Raw genomic sequence first — 18,044 nt, 5'->3', positions numbered from 1 at the left:
CCGATGACACGCAAATTTACCTCTTCACCCCTCGCCTCACCCCTTCAGTCTCCGCCCGTATCACCCACCTACTGAACGACATATCAGACTGGATGTCGCTCCATTTCCTCAAAGTGAACCTTTCCAAAACCGAGCTCCTGATTTTCCCCCCAGCCCGTGCCCCCCTCCTCCCCACCCTCTCCATCATGACCAACAACGCCACCATCAGTCCCACCCCACAAGCCAAAGTCCTAGGTGTCACTCTAGACTCAAACCTGTCCTTCCAACCCCATGTCCAATCGTTGGCAAACTCATGCAGGCTCCACCTCTGCAACATCTCCAAAATACGTTCGTTCCTAACCCCAGACACTACTAAACTACTCGTTCACTCCCTTATTATCTCACGTCTGGACTACTGCAACTCCCTTCTCACCAGCCTACCTCATCGCAGACTATCCCCGCTTCAGTCTATCCTGAACTCAGCGGCCAGACTCATCCACCTCACCAACCGCTCCGCATCTGCCACCCCCCTCTGTCATTCCCTCCACTGGCTCCCGATTGCCCAACGCATTAAATTCAAACTACTAACACAGACATACAAAGCCATTCATAACACTGCCCCAAACTACCTCACCGACCTGATATCCAAATACCACCCAACCCGTACTCTTTGCTCCTCACAAGACCTCCTACTTTCTAGCTCCCTGGTCTCCACCTCCCACGCCCGACTGCAGGACTTCTCCAGGACTTCCCCCATCCTCTGGAACTCACTACCCCAATCCATCAGACTGTCACCTACCCTCCTCACCTTTAGGCGTACCCTGAAAACCCATCTCTTCAGGGAAGCCTACCCCGCCCTCACCTAACAGCCGATCTCCTCCTACCACTCCATCCCCCACAGCCACTTCCTCCTGTACCACTATCCCCTCCCTCCTAGATTGTAAGCTCGAAAGAGCAGGGCCCTGCAACCCCTCGTGTATTGTATTGTACTGTATTGTCTCATGTCCTGTCCCCCACTATAATGTACAGCGCTGAGCAAACCTTTTAGCGCTATATAAATACTGTATAATAATAATAATGTCTACTATGGTGTAGCATCCCCTCTTCTATTACAACACTCTGTAAACATCTGGAAACTGAGAAGACCAGTTGCTGGAGTTTTGGGAGAGTAATGTTGCCCCATTCTTGCCTGATGAAGGATTCTCTTCTTTATCACATTTTGCATTTCAAGATGTCCCAAATATTTTCAGTTGGTGAAAGGTCTGGACTGCAGCCAGGCCAGTTAAGCACCCAGACTCTTCTACTACAATGACGGTTGCTTTTCTCATAGATGTATTATGCAGTTTAGCATTGTCCTGCTGAAATATGCAAGGCCTTCCTTGGAAAAGATGTTGTCTGGATGGGAACATATCCTAAAAAGCTGCTCTAAAATCTGGTTATATCTTCCAGCATTGATGGTACCTTTCCAGATGTGCAAGCTGCCCATTCCATATGCACCCCTATACCATCATAGATGCAGGCTTTTGAACTGAGCGCAAATAGAAAGCTGAAATGTCCTTCTCCTCTTTAGTCTGGAGGATGCAGCACCCATGGTTGCCAAAATGAATGTCACATTTCAATACGTCTGGAACAGTTTTCCACTTTGCAAAAACCATTTTAAATAATCTTTGGTCCAGAGAAGATAGTGACGTTTCTGGATCCTGTTCATATATGACTTCGTTTTTGCATGATAGAACTTTACTTTGCATTTTTAGATGGCACAGCGAACTGCGTTCTCAGACAGTGATTTTTGGAGGTGTTCATGAGCCTATGCGAGATGTCCATCAAAAATCATGCCTGTTTTTATCGCAGTGCTGAATGAGGGCCTAAATATCACAGGCATCCAATAATGTGTTTCGCACTTGTCTGCAGATTCTCTGAATCTTTTGATGATATTACGTACTGTAGATGATGATTGCAATGTTACATTAAGGAACATTATGATGAAAATCTTCGCTGCGGTTTTTTACAGATGAAAAAGGTGAACCTCTGCCCATCTTTACTTCTGAAATACTCTAACTCTCTAAGATGCTCTTTTTATACCCAATCGTGTTACCTGTTGCCAGTTAACCTAATTAGTGCAAAATGTTCTTTCAGCGCTTCAGTGTTAGTACCACTTACTTTGCCAGCTTTTTGTTACCTTGTCCCAACTCTGAGACGTATTGCTGCCATTAATTTGAAAATGATCTTATTTTCTTCCTAAAATGGTACGTTTTCTCAGTTTTAACATTTGGTATGTTTTCTATGTTCTATTGTAAGTAAAATATAGGTTAATGAGATTTGAAAATCATTGTATTCTGTGTTTATGTTGATTTTATATGGTGCCCCAACTTTTTGGGAAATGAGGTTGTACATGGGCAACAAAAATGAAGTGAGGGAAATGGACAACAGATGTGAAGTGGTGGCAATCAGACATAAAGTAGTGCCAATAGATTGGCAGAAAATGGTCCCAATACATGGGTAAAAAAGGAGAAATAGTGGTCGATAGGAGGACAACAAACAGGAAGTAGTGGCAATCAATGAGCAGGAAGTAGTGGCAATCAATGAGCAGGAAGTAGTGGCAATCAATGAGCAGCAAATGAGAATTGGTTACAATACTCGAGCAACAAAGGAGAAATTGTAGTAATAAATTATTATTATACAGTATTTATAAAGCGCCAATGGTTCGCTTGTACATTACAAAGGGGGACAGAACATGTGACAGAACAATACCAATACAATGCAAAACATGAGGGGATCGAGGGCCCTGCTCTTTCGAGCTTACAATCTAGGAGAATGGCACCAAACGAGAATTCGGTAGCAATACATATATTAATCAAAAAAACCCGAGCCAAAAAATATTAAATTCCTAAACCAATGCTGCTGCTCTTTGTTGACAAACTATCAAACAAAATAAAGAAAAAAAAAAAACAGCGCAAAAAAATAGAAATAAATAAAATCACAAAACTTAAATGAAAAATATATAAAATAATATCCAAATAAAAGTGCAAAAAATTAAAGTCCCAATCCAAAAAATGAAGATATCCTAACTCCAATGTGCTCCAAAGAAATAAATGGAAAAAGTGCCATATGCAGAAAACTTCAGTGTGTTAACACCATCCATGATAACCAACATATACTGCACTCACCAAATATAGTGGATTCTCAGTGATTAAGAATCAAATACGCTTTATGGATATTATATATCTTGCCAATAGGGGTTTCCACTGCTCAGAAGAATGCCCCAATAGAAGGATTTCCCACACAATTCGATCAGTGTAAAAAAGAAAAAAACTGATCGTGTAATATTGTCAAAAGAATTTAATTTCTAAAAATAGATGTGTGAATTGCACTCACATGTTAAAACAACAAGAAATGCCTTGGGTCAATTACATATTTATTTCAGGTACTTATATAGCGCTGTCAATTTGCGCAGCACTTTACATATATATTGTACATTCACATCAGTCCCTAACCCTCAAGGGTCCCTAACTCACATTCATACATACACATACTAGGGACAATTTAGACAGGAGCCAATTAACCTACCAGCATGTCTTTGGAGTGTAGAAGGAAACCGGAGTACCCAGAGGAAACCCACACAGGGAGAACATGCAAACTCCAGGCAGGTGGCTGGTATTCGAACCAGCGACCCGAGTACTGCCAGGCGGAAGTGCTAACCATTTAGCCACTGTGCCGCATATGACCATCAAATCACTTTCTGCCAATGAAGATTCCCATAGTGTGTGAACTGGCAGCTCAGATGGATACAGACACAGTAAATATGGCTCTGGAACGCAGTGTCCCGCGTGCGTTCCACTCACCAGGTATGACGTCACGGCGTAGAGAAGTCCGGAAGTTACTTCGAAGCATTTCGCCCCTCCAGGGCATTATCAAAGCAATACATGGACAATAAAGGAGAAATGGTGGCAATAGAAGGACAGCAAAGGAGAACTGGTGGAAATACATGGGCAACCGATGGGAAATGAGGGACACTTGCTTTCCAGTTTGCGCCCCCCCCTCCCCCTTTATCTCTATTATAACTCCAGGCACTCTGTTTTCTCTTTCTCTCCATCTACCTCATTGGCGTTGGCCAGTGGAAGGAGATGAAGAGAGCATATCCCTGTCTCCTCCCAACTCTGTCCTCTTCCAAAGTCAACTGTTCCCCCGGCCCAATTTAAGACTTTAGGAGTGTCATCGATGAGATCATCGATGACATCATTCTAGCCAAATATGGTACAGCACACATATAACAATGTGAAAGTCGCGTCAAACCGTGCTTGGACAACACTACAATAATCATTCAGTTCGCTGAAAATATCCTTCAATGAGCGTGCCCCATGAAAGCAGCATTTTGACATTCAGCGATTCAACTACTAACTATAGAATCATGACTTCTCGAAACATGGCAGCGTCTGAATTATTTATTTATTTCAGGTACTTATATAGCGCCGTCAATTTACGCAGCGCTTTACATATATATTGTACATTCACATCAGTCCCTAACCCTCAAGGAGTGTACAATCTAAGGTCCCTAACTCACATTCATACATACACATACTAGGGACAATTTAGACAGGAGCCAATTAACCTACCAGCAGGTCTTTGGAGTGTGGGAGGAAACCGGAAGACGTGGAGGAAACCCACGCAGGCAAAGGGAGAACATGCAAACTCCAGGCAGGTGGTGCCATAGTTGAGATTTGAACCAATGGCCCTAGTATTACCAGGTGGAAGTGCTGAACCAGCTAAGATTTGATCCATCTATGGCCGGCTGTAGCACAGCACTGACAACAGTACGTCACCACAGCTCTTCTTTCTCTGGCCCCATAACAGAGGGACCTGCACCTCCCTAGAGACCTCAGACAGTGGGAAATGTGAACGGTGCAAGAGCCTGTTCATTTATTTATTTCAGGCACTTATATAGCGCCGTCAAGTTTCACAGCGCTTTACATATATATTGTACATTCACATCAGTCCCTATCCCTCAAGGGGCGTACAATCTAAGGTCCCTAACTTACATTCATACATACACATACTAGGGACAATTTAGACAGGAGCCAATTCACCTACCAGCATGTCTTTGGAGTGTGGGAGAAAACCGGAGTACCTGGAGGAAACCCATGCAGGCACAGGGAGACCATGCAAACTCCAGGCAGGTGGTGCCGTGGTTGGGATTCAAACCAACGACCCTAGTACTGCCAGGCGGAAGTGCTAACCATTTAGCCACTGTGCTGCCCCAATTGCAGCCAAATCCATAAGACTGGATTGTTGGCGTTGCCATTCTATTCTAGAATTCACCAGAACTGCGAGTTACTTGACAGTAGCAGCACGAATGTGAAAAGTAAAAGTCATTTCTATAACTTTTTTTTTTTTTCTTCTTAGTCCACCACTGTGACCTTGCTGTTTGCCAACAATTGAGAATTGTCTGCGAGTTTCCTCTAGAGAGCGCACTCCAATGTTCTTTGTCTGATCTGTAATATGGAGGTGTGATGCCGCCTGATAATAGTGATATAAAGCTGCAGTAAATCATCGTATTATCCCGCTCATCTCTGGAAATGTGTGAAACGCTGCTGTCTGAGCTGCCGATTCCTCGGCTGTGTCAGGGTCATTCGTGAGCGCTGCGCTTTTGTCCTGCTCTTTAAAAGGTCTTACTTAGAATGCTCCGCGCCTGCACAGACAAACCGTAGAGCCGGACCTTTGACGGAAATGTGTCCGCTCTCTCGTCTTGCTGGATGGAAACCGGTGTGCGGGATTATCATTTAGCTCAAGTTCTCCATACTTTGAATCGTTGCCAGACAGCTAAACGCACAGTTCAAACATGTGAACTCTCCTACCTGTCCAGATATTTCTAACTCTGCTCAGCCACTCTTCAGATTCACATAACTTCTGCTGCACAAAACGCCTAGCAGAGTGACAACCCCTCGGTTCTCCATCTTCCTGTGTCATGGGCTTATTGGATAGTGGTCGTAGATCTGAACTTCGGGCAAACCGCTAAATACCCCGATAGAATATATATATACGGGAGCTGTTTAGCAGCTAAAGGCTTTGTGTTTCTTTCCATGCATCCCCGAGATATGCGCAGCTGCGCCACTGTCAGGAATGGACTTGCCAATAGTGGTGGGACTCACCTGCCTTGTGGGCTGCAGTACCATGGCTGGCCAGTGGGTGCTCTCAACAACCAGAGGCTCACTTCGGCAATTAGCCATCACCTGGGGCTGATTGCAGGTGGTGTATTTAAGGGATGGCCAGACCTGCAGTCTGTGCCTTGTTGTACTGTTTGCTTGGCCCTGGTTTCCTGATCCTGTTTCTGCTGTCCTGACGCTGCCTGAACTCTGCCTGTACTGACCTCGGCTATTCCTGACCACTCTCCCGCCTGCTCCTGGTACTCCGTTTGCTACCGACCCGGCCTGCCTGACTACTCTTGTATCGTATGTTTGTTATCTGTTGGAGGTTTGGTTCAGTTTGTTTGCACTTTGTTATGTTTAGTTTTGCACTGCGTTTGTATTGTTAGTCTTAATAAATTATATTATTTACTATATCTGAAGCCTGCGTTTCCCTGTGTCAGTCCACACACTTCTGGTCACACCCGCATCCCTGACAGCCACAATGCACAGCCATGTTTGGGAAGGGGAACTTTTTCTCTGCTGCATATTCGCAAACTGGTCTCTTCTCCACTCTTTGAGACAATGAAAGGAGAAGGAGCATGCTGATGAGCTTCTGTTTCCATCACTTTGTTCTCTCCTCCTATCAGCATGCGCATTGCACTACAATATACCTAGTTTGTTCGTTATGCTGCTTCTCCCCCCCCCCCCCTCTCTAAACTCTGCTGTACAGGGACTTTGTAAGGCAAATGAAGGTACTTACACAAAATATGACTCTGCCACTGCCAGAAACATTCCTGGAATTTGCTTTCCAGAATGTTGCTCAGTACCTGTGTCACAACACGGTTGATGTGTGGAATGTCATCAAATCTGTGTTCCTTTTTAAGGATTTTTTTTAAATTTTGGCAACAGTCAAAAGTCGCAGGGTACTAAGTCAGGGAAATAGGGTGGTTGGTTAAGATTTGGAATGGATTTCTGGCCCAGGAACGTGAAAGCACTTAACACATTATATGCAGGAGCATTGTCGTGGTGCAGAATCCACTTGTCAAGCCAGAGTTCTGGTCTTTTTTTTTTTCTGGCTCAAAAAATGCTTGGTTTGTCGCGTTTTACTGCGTTTACCAGCGTTAGAGGGTTTTTACAGGTAAAAAAAACTCTTCAAACCCACTAGTTTTGGTTTTTTTTCCAGCCAAAAAACGCCCCAGCCAAAAACAGCCTACATGGACACATAGGATAACATGCCGGAGAGTTATTATTATTATACAGTATTTATAAAGCGCCAATAGTTCACTCAGCGCTGTACATTGTAAAGGGAGACAGAAAATGTGACAGAACAATACCAATACAATGCAAAACATGAGGGGATTGAGGGCCCTGCTCTCTCGAGCTTACAATCTAGGAGGGAGGGGATGGTGGCACAGGAGGAGATAACTGTGGGGGGATGGAGTGGTAGGAAGAGTGGAGGAGGTCGGCAAGTTAGCAGGGGGTGGGGTAGGCTTCCCTGAAGAGGTGGGTTTTCAGGGTGTGCCTAAAGGAGAGGAGAGTAGGTGATAATCTGATGGGTTGGGGTAGGGAGTTCCAGAGGATGGGTGACACCCTGGAGAAATCCTGGAGGCGGGCATGAGAGGAGGAGACCAGGGAACTAGAGAGCAGGAGGTCTTGTGAGGAGCGGAGTGTGCGTGTTAGGTGGTACTTGGATATTAGGTCAGTGATGTAGTTCGGGGCAGTATGGTGGACGGCTTTGTACGTCAGTGTTAAGATATTGATATTGATCCGTTGTGCAATCGGAAGCCAGTGGAGGGATTGGCAGAGGGGGTGGCGGAGATGGAGCGGTTGGAAAGGTGAATGAGTCTGGCTGCCGTATTCAGGATCGACTGAAGCGGGGATAGCCAGCGGCGAGGCAGGCCAGTGAGGAGGGAGTTGCAGTAGTCGAGTCGTGATATGATGAGGGAGTGGATGAGCTGTTTAGTGGTTTCTGGAGAGTTTACTGTCTGCAGAAAAAAACACCAGAAGCCAAAAACAGCCGCTGTAAAGACGCCCGTGTGCAGGAGGACTTAAAGCTCCAGTAAATAGATGGCCTTTATAGGAGCTCCTCTTCCTCCTCCACTGTGTTATGTCTGTGAATTAGGAAGCCGATCTTCAGTAGGAAGAAGCTAAACTTGAGGATATTTGTGATTCTTCAGGAAGAATTCTCCCATGTACAGCCAGCATACTTTCTCAAGGCCAACCCAGCACATACTGTATATAGAGTACAACATAGCTTTTATTTATTTATTTATTTCAGGTAATGGAATCAATTTACGCAGCGCTTTACATACAGTCATGGCCGAAATTGTTGGCACCCTTGATATTTTTCCTGAAAATCAAGTATTTCACACAAAAAAGGTATTGCATTAACACATGTTTTGCTATACACATGTTTATTCCCTTTGTATGTATTGGAACAAATATAAAACAGAGGCAGAAAAGCAAATATGACATAATGTCACACAAAACCCCAAAAATGGGCTGGACAAAAGTATTGGCACCCTTAACTTAATATTTGGTTGCACACCCTTTGGAAAACATAACTGAAATCAGTCGCTTCCTATAACCATCAATAAGCTTCTGACACCTCTCACCCGGAATTTTGGACCACTCTTCCTTTGCAAACAGCTCCAGGTCTCTCTTATTGGAAGGACACCTTTTCCCAACAGCAATTTTAAGATCTCTCCACAGGTGTTCAATGGGATTTAGATCTGGGCTCATTGCTGGCCACTTCAGAACTCTCCAGCGCTTCTTTGCCATCCATTTCTGAGTGCTTTTTGACGTATGTTTGGGGTCATTGTCCTGCTGGAAGACCCAGGATCTTGGACGCAAACCCAGCTTTCTGACACTGGGCCCTACAGTGCGACCCAAAATCCTTTGGTAATCCTCAGATTTCATGATGCCTTGCACACAGTCAAGGCACCCAGTGCCAGAGGCAGCAAAACAACCCCAAAACATCATTGAACCTCCACCATATTTTACCGTAGGTACTGTGTTTTGTTCTTTGTAGGCCTCATTCCGTTTTCGGTAAACAGTAGAATGATGTGCTTTACCGAAAAGCTCTATCTTGGTCTCATCTGTCCACAAGACGTTTTCCCAGAAGGCTTTTGGCTTACTCAAGTACATTTTGGCAAACTGTAGTCTTGCTTTTTTATGTCTCTGTGTCAGCAGTGGGGTCCTCCTGGGTCTCCTGCCATAGCGTTTCATTTCATTTAAATGTCGACGGATAGTTCGCGCTGACACTGATGCTCCCTGAGCCTGCAGGACAGCTTGAATGTCTTTGGAACATGTTTGGGGCTGCTTATCCACCATCCGGACTATTCTGCGTTGCAATCTTTCATCAATTTTCCTCATCCGTCCACGACCAGGGAGATTAGCTACAGTGCCATGGGTTGCAAACTTCTTGATAATGTTGCGCACTGTGGACAAAGGCAAATCTAGTTCTCTGGAGATGGACTTGTAACCTTGAGATTGTTGATATTTTGCCACAATTTTGGTTCTCAGGTCCTCAGACAGTTCTCGTCTCCTCTTTCTGTTGTCCATGCTTAGTGTGGCACAGACAGACACACAATGCAAAGGTTAAGTGAACGTCTCTCCTTTTTATCTGCTTTCAGGTGTGATTTCTATATTGCCCACACCTGTTACTTGCCCCAGGTGAGTTTACAGGAGCATCACATGCTTGTAACATTCTTATTTATCCGCAGTTGTGAAAGGGTGCCAATACTTTTGTCCAGCCCATTTTTGGAGGTTTGTGTGACATTATGTCGAATTTGCTTTCTTTCCTCCCTTTTTTTGTTTTGTCCCAATACACACAAAGGGAATAAACATGTGTATAGCAAAACATGTGTTAATGCAATACGTTTCGTGAGAAATACATGATTTCCTGGAGAAATATCAAGGGTGCCAACAATTTCGGCCATGACTGTATATATTATACATTCACATCAGTCCCTAACCCTCAAGGGGCGTACAATCTAAGGTCCCTAACTCACATTCATATATACACATACTAGAGCTAGTTAACTTACCAGCATGTCTTTGGAGTGTGGGAGGAAACCAGAATACCTGGAAGACACCCACGCAGGCACAGGGAGAACATGCAAACTCCTTGGCTGGAATTTGAACCAACAACCCTAGTACTGCCAGGCGGAAGTGCTAACATTAGCCACTGTGCTGCCCATTTTTGCAATCTGGTTGCTCCTAATGAACTCCGGGTTAAACAAGTACTGCTAAATGCAAGAAGCTTGTGTCTTCCTATTTGAATCTCAGTGTTCTCTGTGTATTTCCTGCAGATCTGTGCCGCAATCTAGCATGAAACTATTCCTGCACTTTGCCTCTGTGTAATAAAGACCGGTCACTACTGCTCTCTCTCCTTGTGCAGGGTGACCGGTCCTGTCCCCGCCCCCTCCTGTAGTTTTCTGCAGGCAGTCTGTAGTGGGTGGAGCCTACTGGGCCCCTCCCACAGCTCTTTGCACAGGCTATGTACAGTACAGTGATGATACTTTTACAAAGTGGGTTTGCAAAGGAATTTATAGCACACCAAGTAGATTTTTATTCTTTGTGGCTATTGAGGAAGATTCTGTATTCTCTCTGTGGTTTAGTTTTAAAGTGGTAGTAAACCAAGGTAACGGCATAATGTGCTAGTATGCATCTCATACTAGTTCATTATGAAGGACTTACCTTGAAACGAAGCCCTCCAGCGGAACTCTGCCTTGGCTCCCCAGGGCTTCCATCTTCACCTGGTCTTCCTTCCGAGTTCACAAGCTCTGTCCGGCAGACTGGACAAACCTTGATGATGTCACTCCCGAACCACGGCATGGTGCTGTGAAGGAGGTCATCATAGAGGACAAGGGGGCACTCTTTTCGTCTGGAGTAAAAGAAATTTAATCTCCAAACACGGAAAGGTTTCTTCACAGTAAGAGCTGTGAAAATGTGGAATAGACTCCCTCAGGAGTTGGTTCTGGCCAGCTCAGTGGATTGTTTCAAAAAAGTCCTGGATTCTTTCTTGGATACACAGACTATAACTAGATAATAACATTTATAGGTAATGTTGATCCAGGGAATATCCGATTGCCTCTCGGGGGGATCAGGAAGGAATTTTTTTCCCTGCAGAAGCAAATTGGATTATACTTTGCTGGGGTTTTTTGCCTTCCTCTGGATCAACTGTGGGTATAGGATTATAACTTTTTTTATTTGTATGGTTGAACTGGATGGATTTTGTCTTTTTTCAGCCAGACTAACTATGTAACAGCACGGGTATGCCGTTCCATCAGAGTGCATGCATCGGCCATCAAAAAGGGTGCGCGCGTCTAGGAAATGTTAATTTTGCCTACAGGTTAACTTTATTGTAAGCTTATCTGTTGGTAAATTATTAAAGAAGAGCTTCCTACCACTTGATGTGATGTCACAATGTTGTGTCGCAGTGCTTATTTTCCTCTTTAATGTCTCCACAGAGCAAATTGGTCAAGATATCTTGGAGAACCTGAGTCAGGACCGTGAGAAGATCCAGAGAGCAAGAGAGAGAGTAAGTCACCGTGTCTACATCAATCGACTCTTAGGCTCGGTTCACATTGCTGCGATCCGACTATGATCTGATTTCTGTGCGGTTATGATGCGGTTTGCATATTCTATGGGGCCAAATTGCGCTGGAATCACACCAAAATATTACTGGAATCTTTTCCAAAATTGTGCCGTGGTGAGTTGCATTGATGTGAATGGGCATCATTGAAAACAAATGAAATAAGATTGGTCTTCGCTACAGATATGCAACATTTTTATACAGCCGCAGTCACCTGTGGTCACCTATGGCAGGGGTGACAAACTGGCGGCCCTCCAGCTGTTGTGAAACTACAAGTCCCATCATGCTTCTGCCTTTGGGAGTCATGCTTGTAACTGTCAATCTTGCAATGCCTCATGGGACTTGTAGTTTGGCAACAGCTGGAGGGCCGCCAGTTTGACACCTGTGACCTAAAGTGTGTGAGTGTACAATAATTAAATTGTGACCGCGCTATCTGACCATCCAAATATTGTGCAAAATGTTTAAAAATACAAAAAATCTCACATCCATAAGTGTCTAAATATTTTGATCCACTAAATTAATGGTAACAAATACAAATCCTGATTATTCATATAAAAGTGTATAAATATTGCTGTGTAAATTACATCACCGATCTTGTCTCTAAATATCACTCCAAACAGTACTCTCCGCTCCTCGCAAGACCTCCTACTCTCTAGCTCCCTTGTCTCCTCCTCCCATGCTTATCTCCAGGACTTCTCCAGAGCTTCTCCCATGCTCTGGAACTCTCTACCCCAATTTATCAGACTATTACCTACTCTGCTCACTTTTAGGCGATCTCTGAGTGGTCCGTTGAGTCTGCCCCTTTTTTGATTTTTTTTTTTTGTATAGATCTATGTTTGTTCCAAGAATGTTTAAATTTACTTACTTTTAACTGATACACTACCTCTGCTGGAAGTCTGTTTCAAGCATCAACTACTTTTTTTGGTAAAATAATTTTTTTCAAGGTAAGTTTTGAAACTTCCTCCTGGTAGTTTGAAGTCATGTCCCTGTGTTCTTGATCTTCGCTTAATATTGAAAATACTGTCTTCCTGAACCTTATTACTTCAAAGACATGCTGGTAGGTGAGTTGGCTCCTGTCTGAATTGGCCCTTGTATGCCCCTTGAGGGTTAGGGACTGATGTGAATGTACAATATATATGTAAAGTGACAGCGCTATATAAGTACCTGTAATAAATAAATAAATATTCACACCCTTCATTTAGGTTTCAATCATGTACTCCCTTTGCCTTGATTTCTCAAGACCGTATGTAGTAAGTTACTGAAGTCTCTCCGGATATGTTTTTTTTTTCTTTTAAAAAGGCAGTTTCCAAAACAATCAAAATACAGGGTTAAAGAAGCATCCATGGGTGCAAACCAGCTGCAAAGCCACTGGTTAGTCCCAGATCTCTTCCAGCCTACACAACACAGTATACCTTCCTCTCACAGCAATCACTTGACTCCAACATATTTTTTCAGTGTTGACATCATCAGAGGCACAAATGATGTGTCCCTAATGACGTCGACAGCTTTGGAGCATGAGTAATAGGCAACACGCCTCCAGGACTTCTCCAGAGCTTCCCCCATCCTCTGGAATTCTCTACCCCAATTTATCCGACTATCGCCTACTCTGCTCACTTTTAGGCGATCTCTGAAAACCTATCTCTTCAAGGAAGCCTATCCTGCCCTCCGCTAATAATGGAATCTTCTACTCTTCCAACCAGTCCATCCCCCACAGTTACTACCTTTTGTACCACTAGCCCCTCTTAGATTGTAAGCTCCAAGGAGCAAGGCCCTCCTATCCCTCTTGTATTGAACTGTATTGTTGCTGTATTGTCTCCCTTATATTGTAAAGCGCTGAGCAAACTGTTGGCGCGATATAAATCCTGTATAATAATAATAATAATAATAATAAAAAAAGTGTAGTAAAAATAAAAAACATCAAAAGGATTAATTTATAAAATCCATCAAAAGTGTCAATATTTAAATCCAGGTATTACGTGATGCTGCTCCTTATGATATACATCAAAACGCGTAGGGAGGAGCCTTGAGTGATGTCACCCCACACTAGCCCGTGGCTTATGTTTATTAATAAATGCAGAATGGTTTTACACTATGAAGAGCTTCCCTTCGGTTTCCTCCTGTATGGCGAGCTACTGATACGGTGCTAACCAGAAATTTTGAGAGCATGTGTATTGTGGAGAAGATCAGACGCATTTAACCCATTTATGGCTGGGAAAATTATTCACTGATGCGATTGGATCTGCCAAGGATTCCATTTTGTATGTGGTGACTTCCAGCGTGGTATGTAGGTTTTGTGCTGTCCTAGGCAACACAAAAATCGGCCACCCACTGTGGAGAGAGCCTGACACCAACCAACGCCACCCCCCTGGAGGAGAGAGCCTGAAACATTGACCAACAATACCCCTGATCCCCCACCCGAGAGAGCCTTCTTCTACCATTGTCCCCCATATATTGCCTTCGCCTCCCGGCCAGAAAGAGAAAGACAATCACCTGCACAGCTCCGGACATCCTTGGGAATGAGAGTCGGGCTCTGCATATACCATCAAGCAGCCCGCAGCCTCTCTCAGATCCCACCTGGGTCCCATGCCCCGTGTGTCTTCTTCTGTCCCTTCGTCCGGGGGCAGTGCTGCCCTTCTGAAAAATGCCGCCCAAGGCAAATGCCTGCTTTGCCTTGTGGTAAATATGCCCCTGGTGACTTCCCAGAAGATTTTGAGCATTGACATTTTTGAGAGGTTTGATATTTATCCAAAAGTTAAAGGACACTGGGTGCGTTTTGCAGTTTGTTGCGCTATTTGTTTGCACTTGGAGATGAAAAAGAGGACTTGAACATTTTACAAGCGATTTGTGGATTTAAATATTGAAATTTGTTATGTATTTTATACATTAATCCCTTTTATGTTTTTTTATTTTACTACACATCAAATTGTATGCACTGTTTCATGAATAATCAGGATTTGGAATTGTTATCATTAATTTAGTGGCTCAGAATATTTGGACACTTATATGAACACTATTGAAGCAATTTTGGAACCTTGATGGTTTTAATTTATTGATGTGAGTTTTATTGTACTTTTGCACAATATGGATAGTCGGCTAGTGTGGTCACAATTTAATTGCTGTATACCATTGAAAACAATTGTCATGCAATTCTGTGTGACCAAAGTCACATCTGAAAATGCACAAGTGGAAACAAAGCCTTATATAGTTGCTTTGAAGTGTGTCTATGGACAACTTTAATTTGGATGGAGTAGAGAAGGGTTAGAACCCCTGTCTGTTTTATTGCATCCCTGCTGGAGAGATTTGTCCTCTCTGTGTGTCCTGGAAACCAATGTTCCAAGGACAGGAAGTGATGGGAAATCCCAAATTTTACAGTTGGTAACAGAAAAGTAGTAAAAGGGTAATCTTCCAGCGGGGACACAGACTAAAAAATGATTTCCCTTCAATTTGAAGATATTTCTTCTTCTTTTCTTTTCCAGAACAGTAAGTAAAGGGAATCTCGCTGGAGAGAAAGACAGCAGTAAACATACACAAAAAAAGATTTTTTAACCCTTCCCCATTCCATCTAAAACAAAAAGTTTGGGCTTTACATATTCCTTTATACCTTTATACAAAAAATAATAAATGCATATTTTTTGGCAGGTAAAAAAATGTGCATTTATTATTTTTTGTTGCAGGTGCCTGTAAATCCTTGCACCAGCGATCAGCAGATCACTGGTGCCATGCAGGTCTCCTGCAGACCTGTCACTATATCTGCTTGCCCCATACGGGATGTACGGCCAAGCAGATATACTGACAGGAAAACTCAGTGAACTACCACGGCGCTCCACAGTGCCGTGGTGGTTCATTGAGAACTGCAAGCTGACAACTGCTAAGGCTAGGTTCACATATGTGCGAGTGGTACTGCTGCAGATCTGCACAAATATCCGTGCAGCCGCACCACCCACACAGGGAAATGCGGACCCGCGGGCAGGTGCCATTAATTCTAAAGGCATGCCGCCTGCAGTGGAAATCACAACTGAGGTGAATGGGCTCTCGTGCCCGCACAAAACACGGCACGCAGAAACGCGAATATGTGAACCAGGGGTAAGGCTGTCGGGACTTGCAGTTTCTCATTTGCAGAACACAGTGACCACCGCATGGCTGTGGGTTTTTTTAATTTGACAGCTAGCCAGGAGGGAAAAAGATCTCCTGCTAGCTGTCAAAGCAGGGGAGCGTGGGCCAGTGCATTCATAACATGTTACACTCTGTACAGGGGTGTAACATGTTATGAAAGGTGAACTTATCCTTAAAATGTTCCACTTATCCCCTTGAATGGCAGCCATGTATCTAAATACTTACTTTTTAGCCCTTCTCCTGAGATCTTCACTGTGTGGTCCTGCCAGGTTCTACCTTTGCATAAAAACCCCCCAGCCGTAGGACATGCAGTTGTCCTTTAATCTTAAATTGGATTGAAATTCCCTCATCATATTAAATAGATAGGAACGTATATTTAAAATATAACCCCTACACACAAAAAGAGTAATAAGACTTACTCCTGCGCCAAAAACTGCACAATCTAAATCTAAACTGCTGCTGTGCAAATTGTGAAAACACAAACCATAAAAAATACAAATAAACAGCTCAAAATCCAGTCATAAATAAATTATTATTATATAAAGTGTATAAATTAATAGTGCATATCCTTAATTATATTGTTATCAAACACCAAAAGTCCATATGTGATCAAAAGATTCCAAATAAGCTTCCACCTGTGCAGAAACCAACATCAAATGCACTCACCAGAACTTGGTGAGTGAAAAGCCTTTAAGGAGTTTTACAGGGATCCTAAACCCTCTTTCGCATTCACTCTATAGGAATCTTCAACATCCAAGTAGGCTCCACCGTTTAACCAGGAGAAAAAAATCTCGGTGGAGCCTACTTGGATGTTGAAGCATGGAGACAAGAACAAGAATGAATGGAGGAGTTTTCTTTGAATATTGAAAATGAATTAAATACCATTTTCGGTTTGTGGTGCTCAGATACAGTTTTGTCCCGCTTTGAAGTATACCTTCCATGGGTCCTTTTTGCCAGCCCTTTAAATGTCTTTTAAAGCCATTGTAATCAAACCATTTGCTCAAAAAACACCCAGCCCTGGCCTCTGACACAGCCTGGAGGTATGGGTGATGTCACATCGCAGAGCTTGGAGCTCAAAATCCTTCCAGAATGCACTTTTACAATGTGATGGAGTTCATTCTTGGAGGCTTTTAAGCACCCAAGTTTGCCAAAGGCCCGGTGACATCACATGATTTTTTGGGGCGAATGTTTTATTTACAGATCGCTTTGAAAGCGAACTCTGTGTGGAGTCAGGGGCTGGCAAAAAAGTGGACCTTCCATATGCCATGAAGAGTCCATTATAAGTGTTTCTGAGTACTGTAGTCTCGGTTCCTATTATTAACAACCGCATACATAGCCACCTACTGGCTAAGTCTGGTATTGTGGTGGAACGATGGGGGCCCTGTTTTTAATTTCTACAGTGTTTTGATTGGTCAGGACTCATTTACTACATGTAGGGGATCAAATCACAAAAGGAGATTTTCCTTTTTATTTATTACTATTCATTTTCTTGCTAATCTTTTATAGCTGTTTGTTATTTGATAACTAAGACCTCCTTTTCCCTCCTTAGCTCAGGGAAACCGACACAAATCTGGGGAAAAGCTCCAGGATTCTGACGGGAATGTTACGAAGGTAAGACGAAGGTAGGGAGATATTTCCTTGTTCCTCGGTGGTCGACATGCATGAAATCCCACTGCATGAATTGACATATCTGTGAACCTCGGCGATTGTCAGAAGTTGCAAAAAGCATCACATAAATTTTTAGTCTGTTTGAAAACTCAAACATGAATTTATACAGAGAAAAATATTTGTGTTCATATTTCTTTTATTCAGGGACCATATGCTTGAAAAAATGTTTTGGATCAATTATTTTCATAGCGGCATGCCATGATATTGTTAACCTAATTAGATTAAATTGTTTCCTGTAAAGATTGTTCACGCCGAACTCTTGGCAGATAAAAAAAAAAAGCACACACATTATTGCAGCTCTATAATTATATAAACATTATTATGTAGAGTTTTAATGGAAACAGTGAAGTGGCGAGCGAGTGACCAGATATGATTATTGCACCACATCCCTTAAAATTGCAAATATTCAATAGAGAAGATGGGACTTTCAGGGTGCATAGACATAAATACCACACATTAAAAGTTATATAATTTTTATTTCGTATTTTGGTAAAAAACACAAGAAAGGAAAAAGTACAGAAACATAAAAACAATTTGAATTCTAAGAATACCAACTGAGATTC

At 43.1% G+C, this 18,044-nt stretch overlaps 1 protein-coding gene across 4 annotated transcripts in view; it reads left to right on the top strand.

Moving 5' to 3' along the window:
• Positions 1 to 18,044, top strand: part of VTI1A (vesicle transport through interaction with t-SNAREs 1A) — a 734,144-nt gene that overhangs the window by 435,190 nt on the left and 280,910 nt on the right. For 2 of the 4 annotated variants that reach the window (XM_089653082.1, XM_089653081.1), the window contains 2 exons: positions 11,576 to 11,646; positions 17,363 to 17,435. In XM_089653082.1, the coding sequence (XP_089509208.1) occupies positions 11,576 to 11,646; positions 17,363 to 17,428 (137 nt within the window). In that variant the 3' untranslated portion in view covers positions 17,429 to 17,435. The remainder of the gene's footprint in view (positions 1 to 11,575; positions 11,647 to 17,362; positions 17,436 to 18,044) is intronic. The other 2 variants (XM_089653080.1, XM_089653079.1) reach the window with 1 other exon arrangement.

This window comes from Staurois parvus, unplaced genomic scaffold (assembly GCF_062004578.1).
Source record: "Staurois parvus isolate SC_StPar_1 unplaced genomic scaffold, SC_StPar_1.0 ptg000697l, whole genome shotgun sequence".
NCBI lineage: Eukaryota > Metazoa > Chordata > Amphibia > Anura > Ranidae > Staurois > Staurois parvus.
Note: the sequence above shows the minus strand (reverse complement) of the source record. Positions and strands in the feature narration are given on the sequence as shown.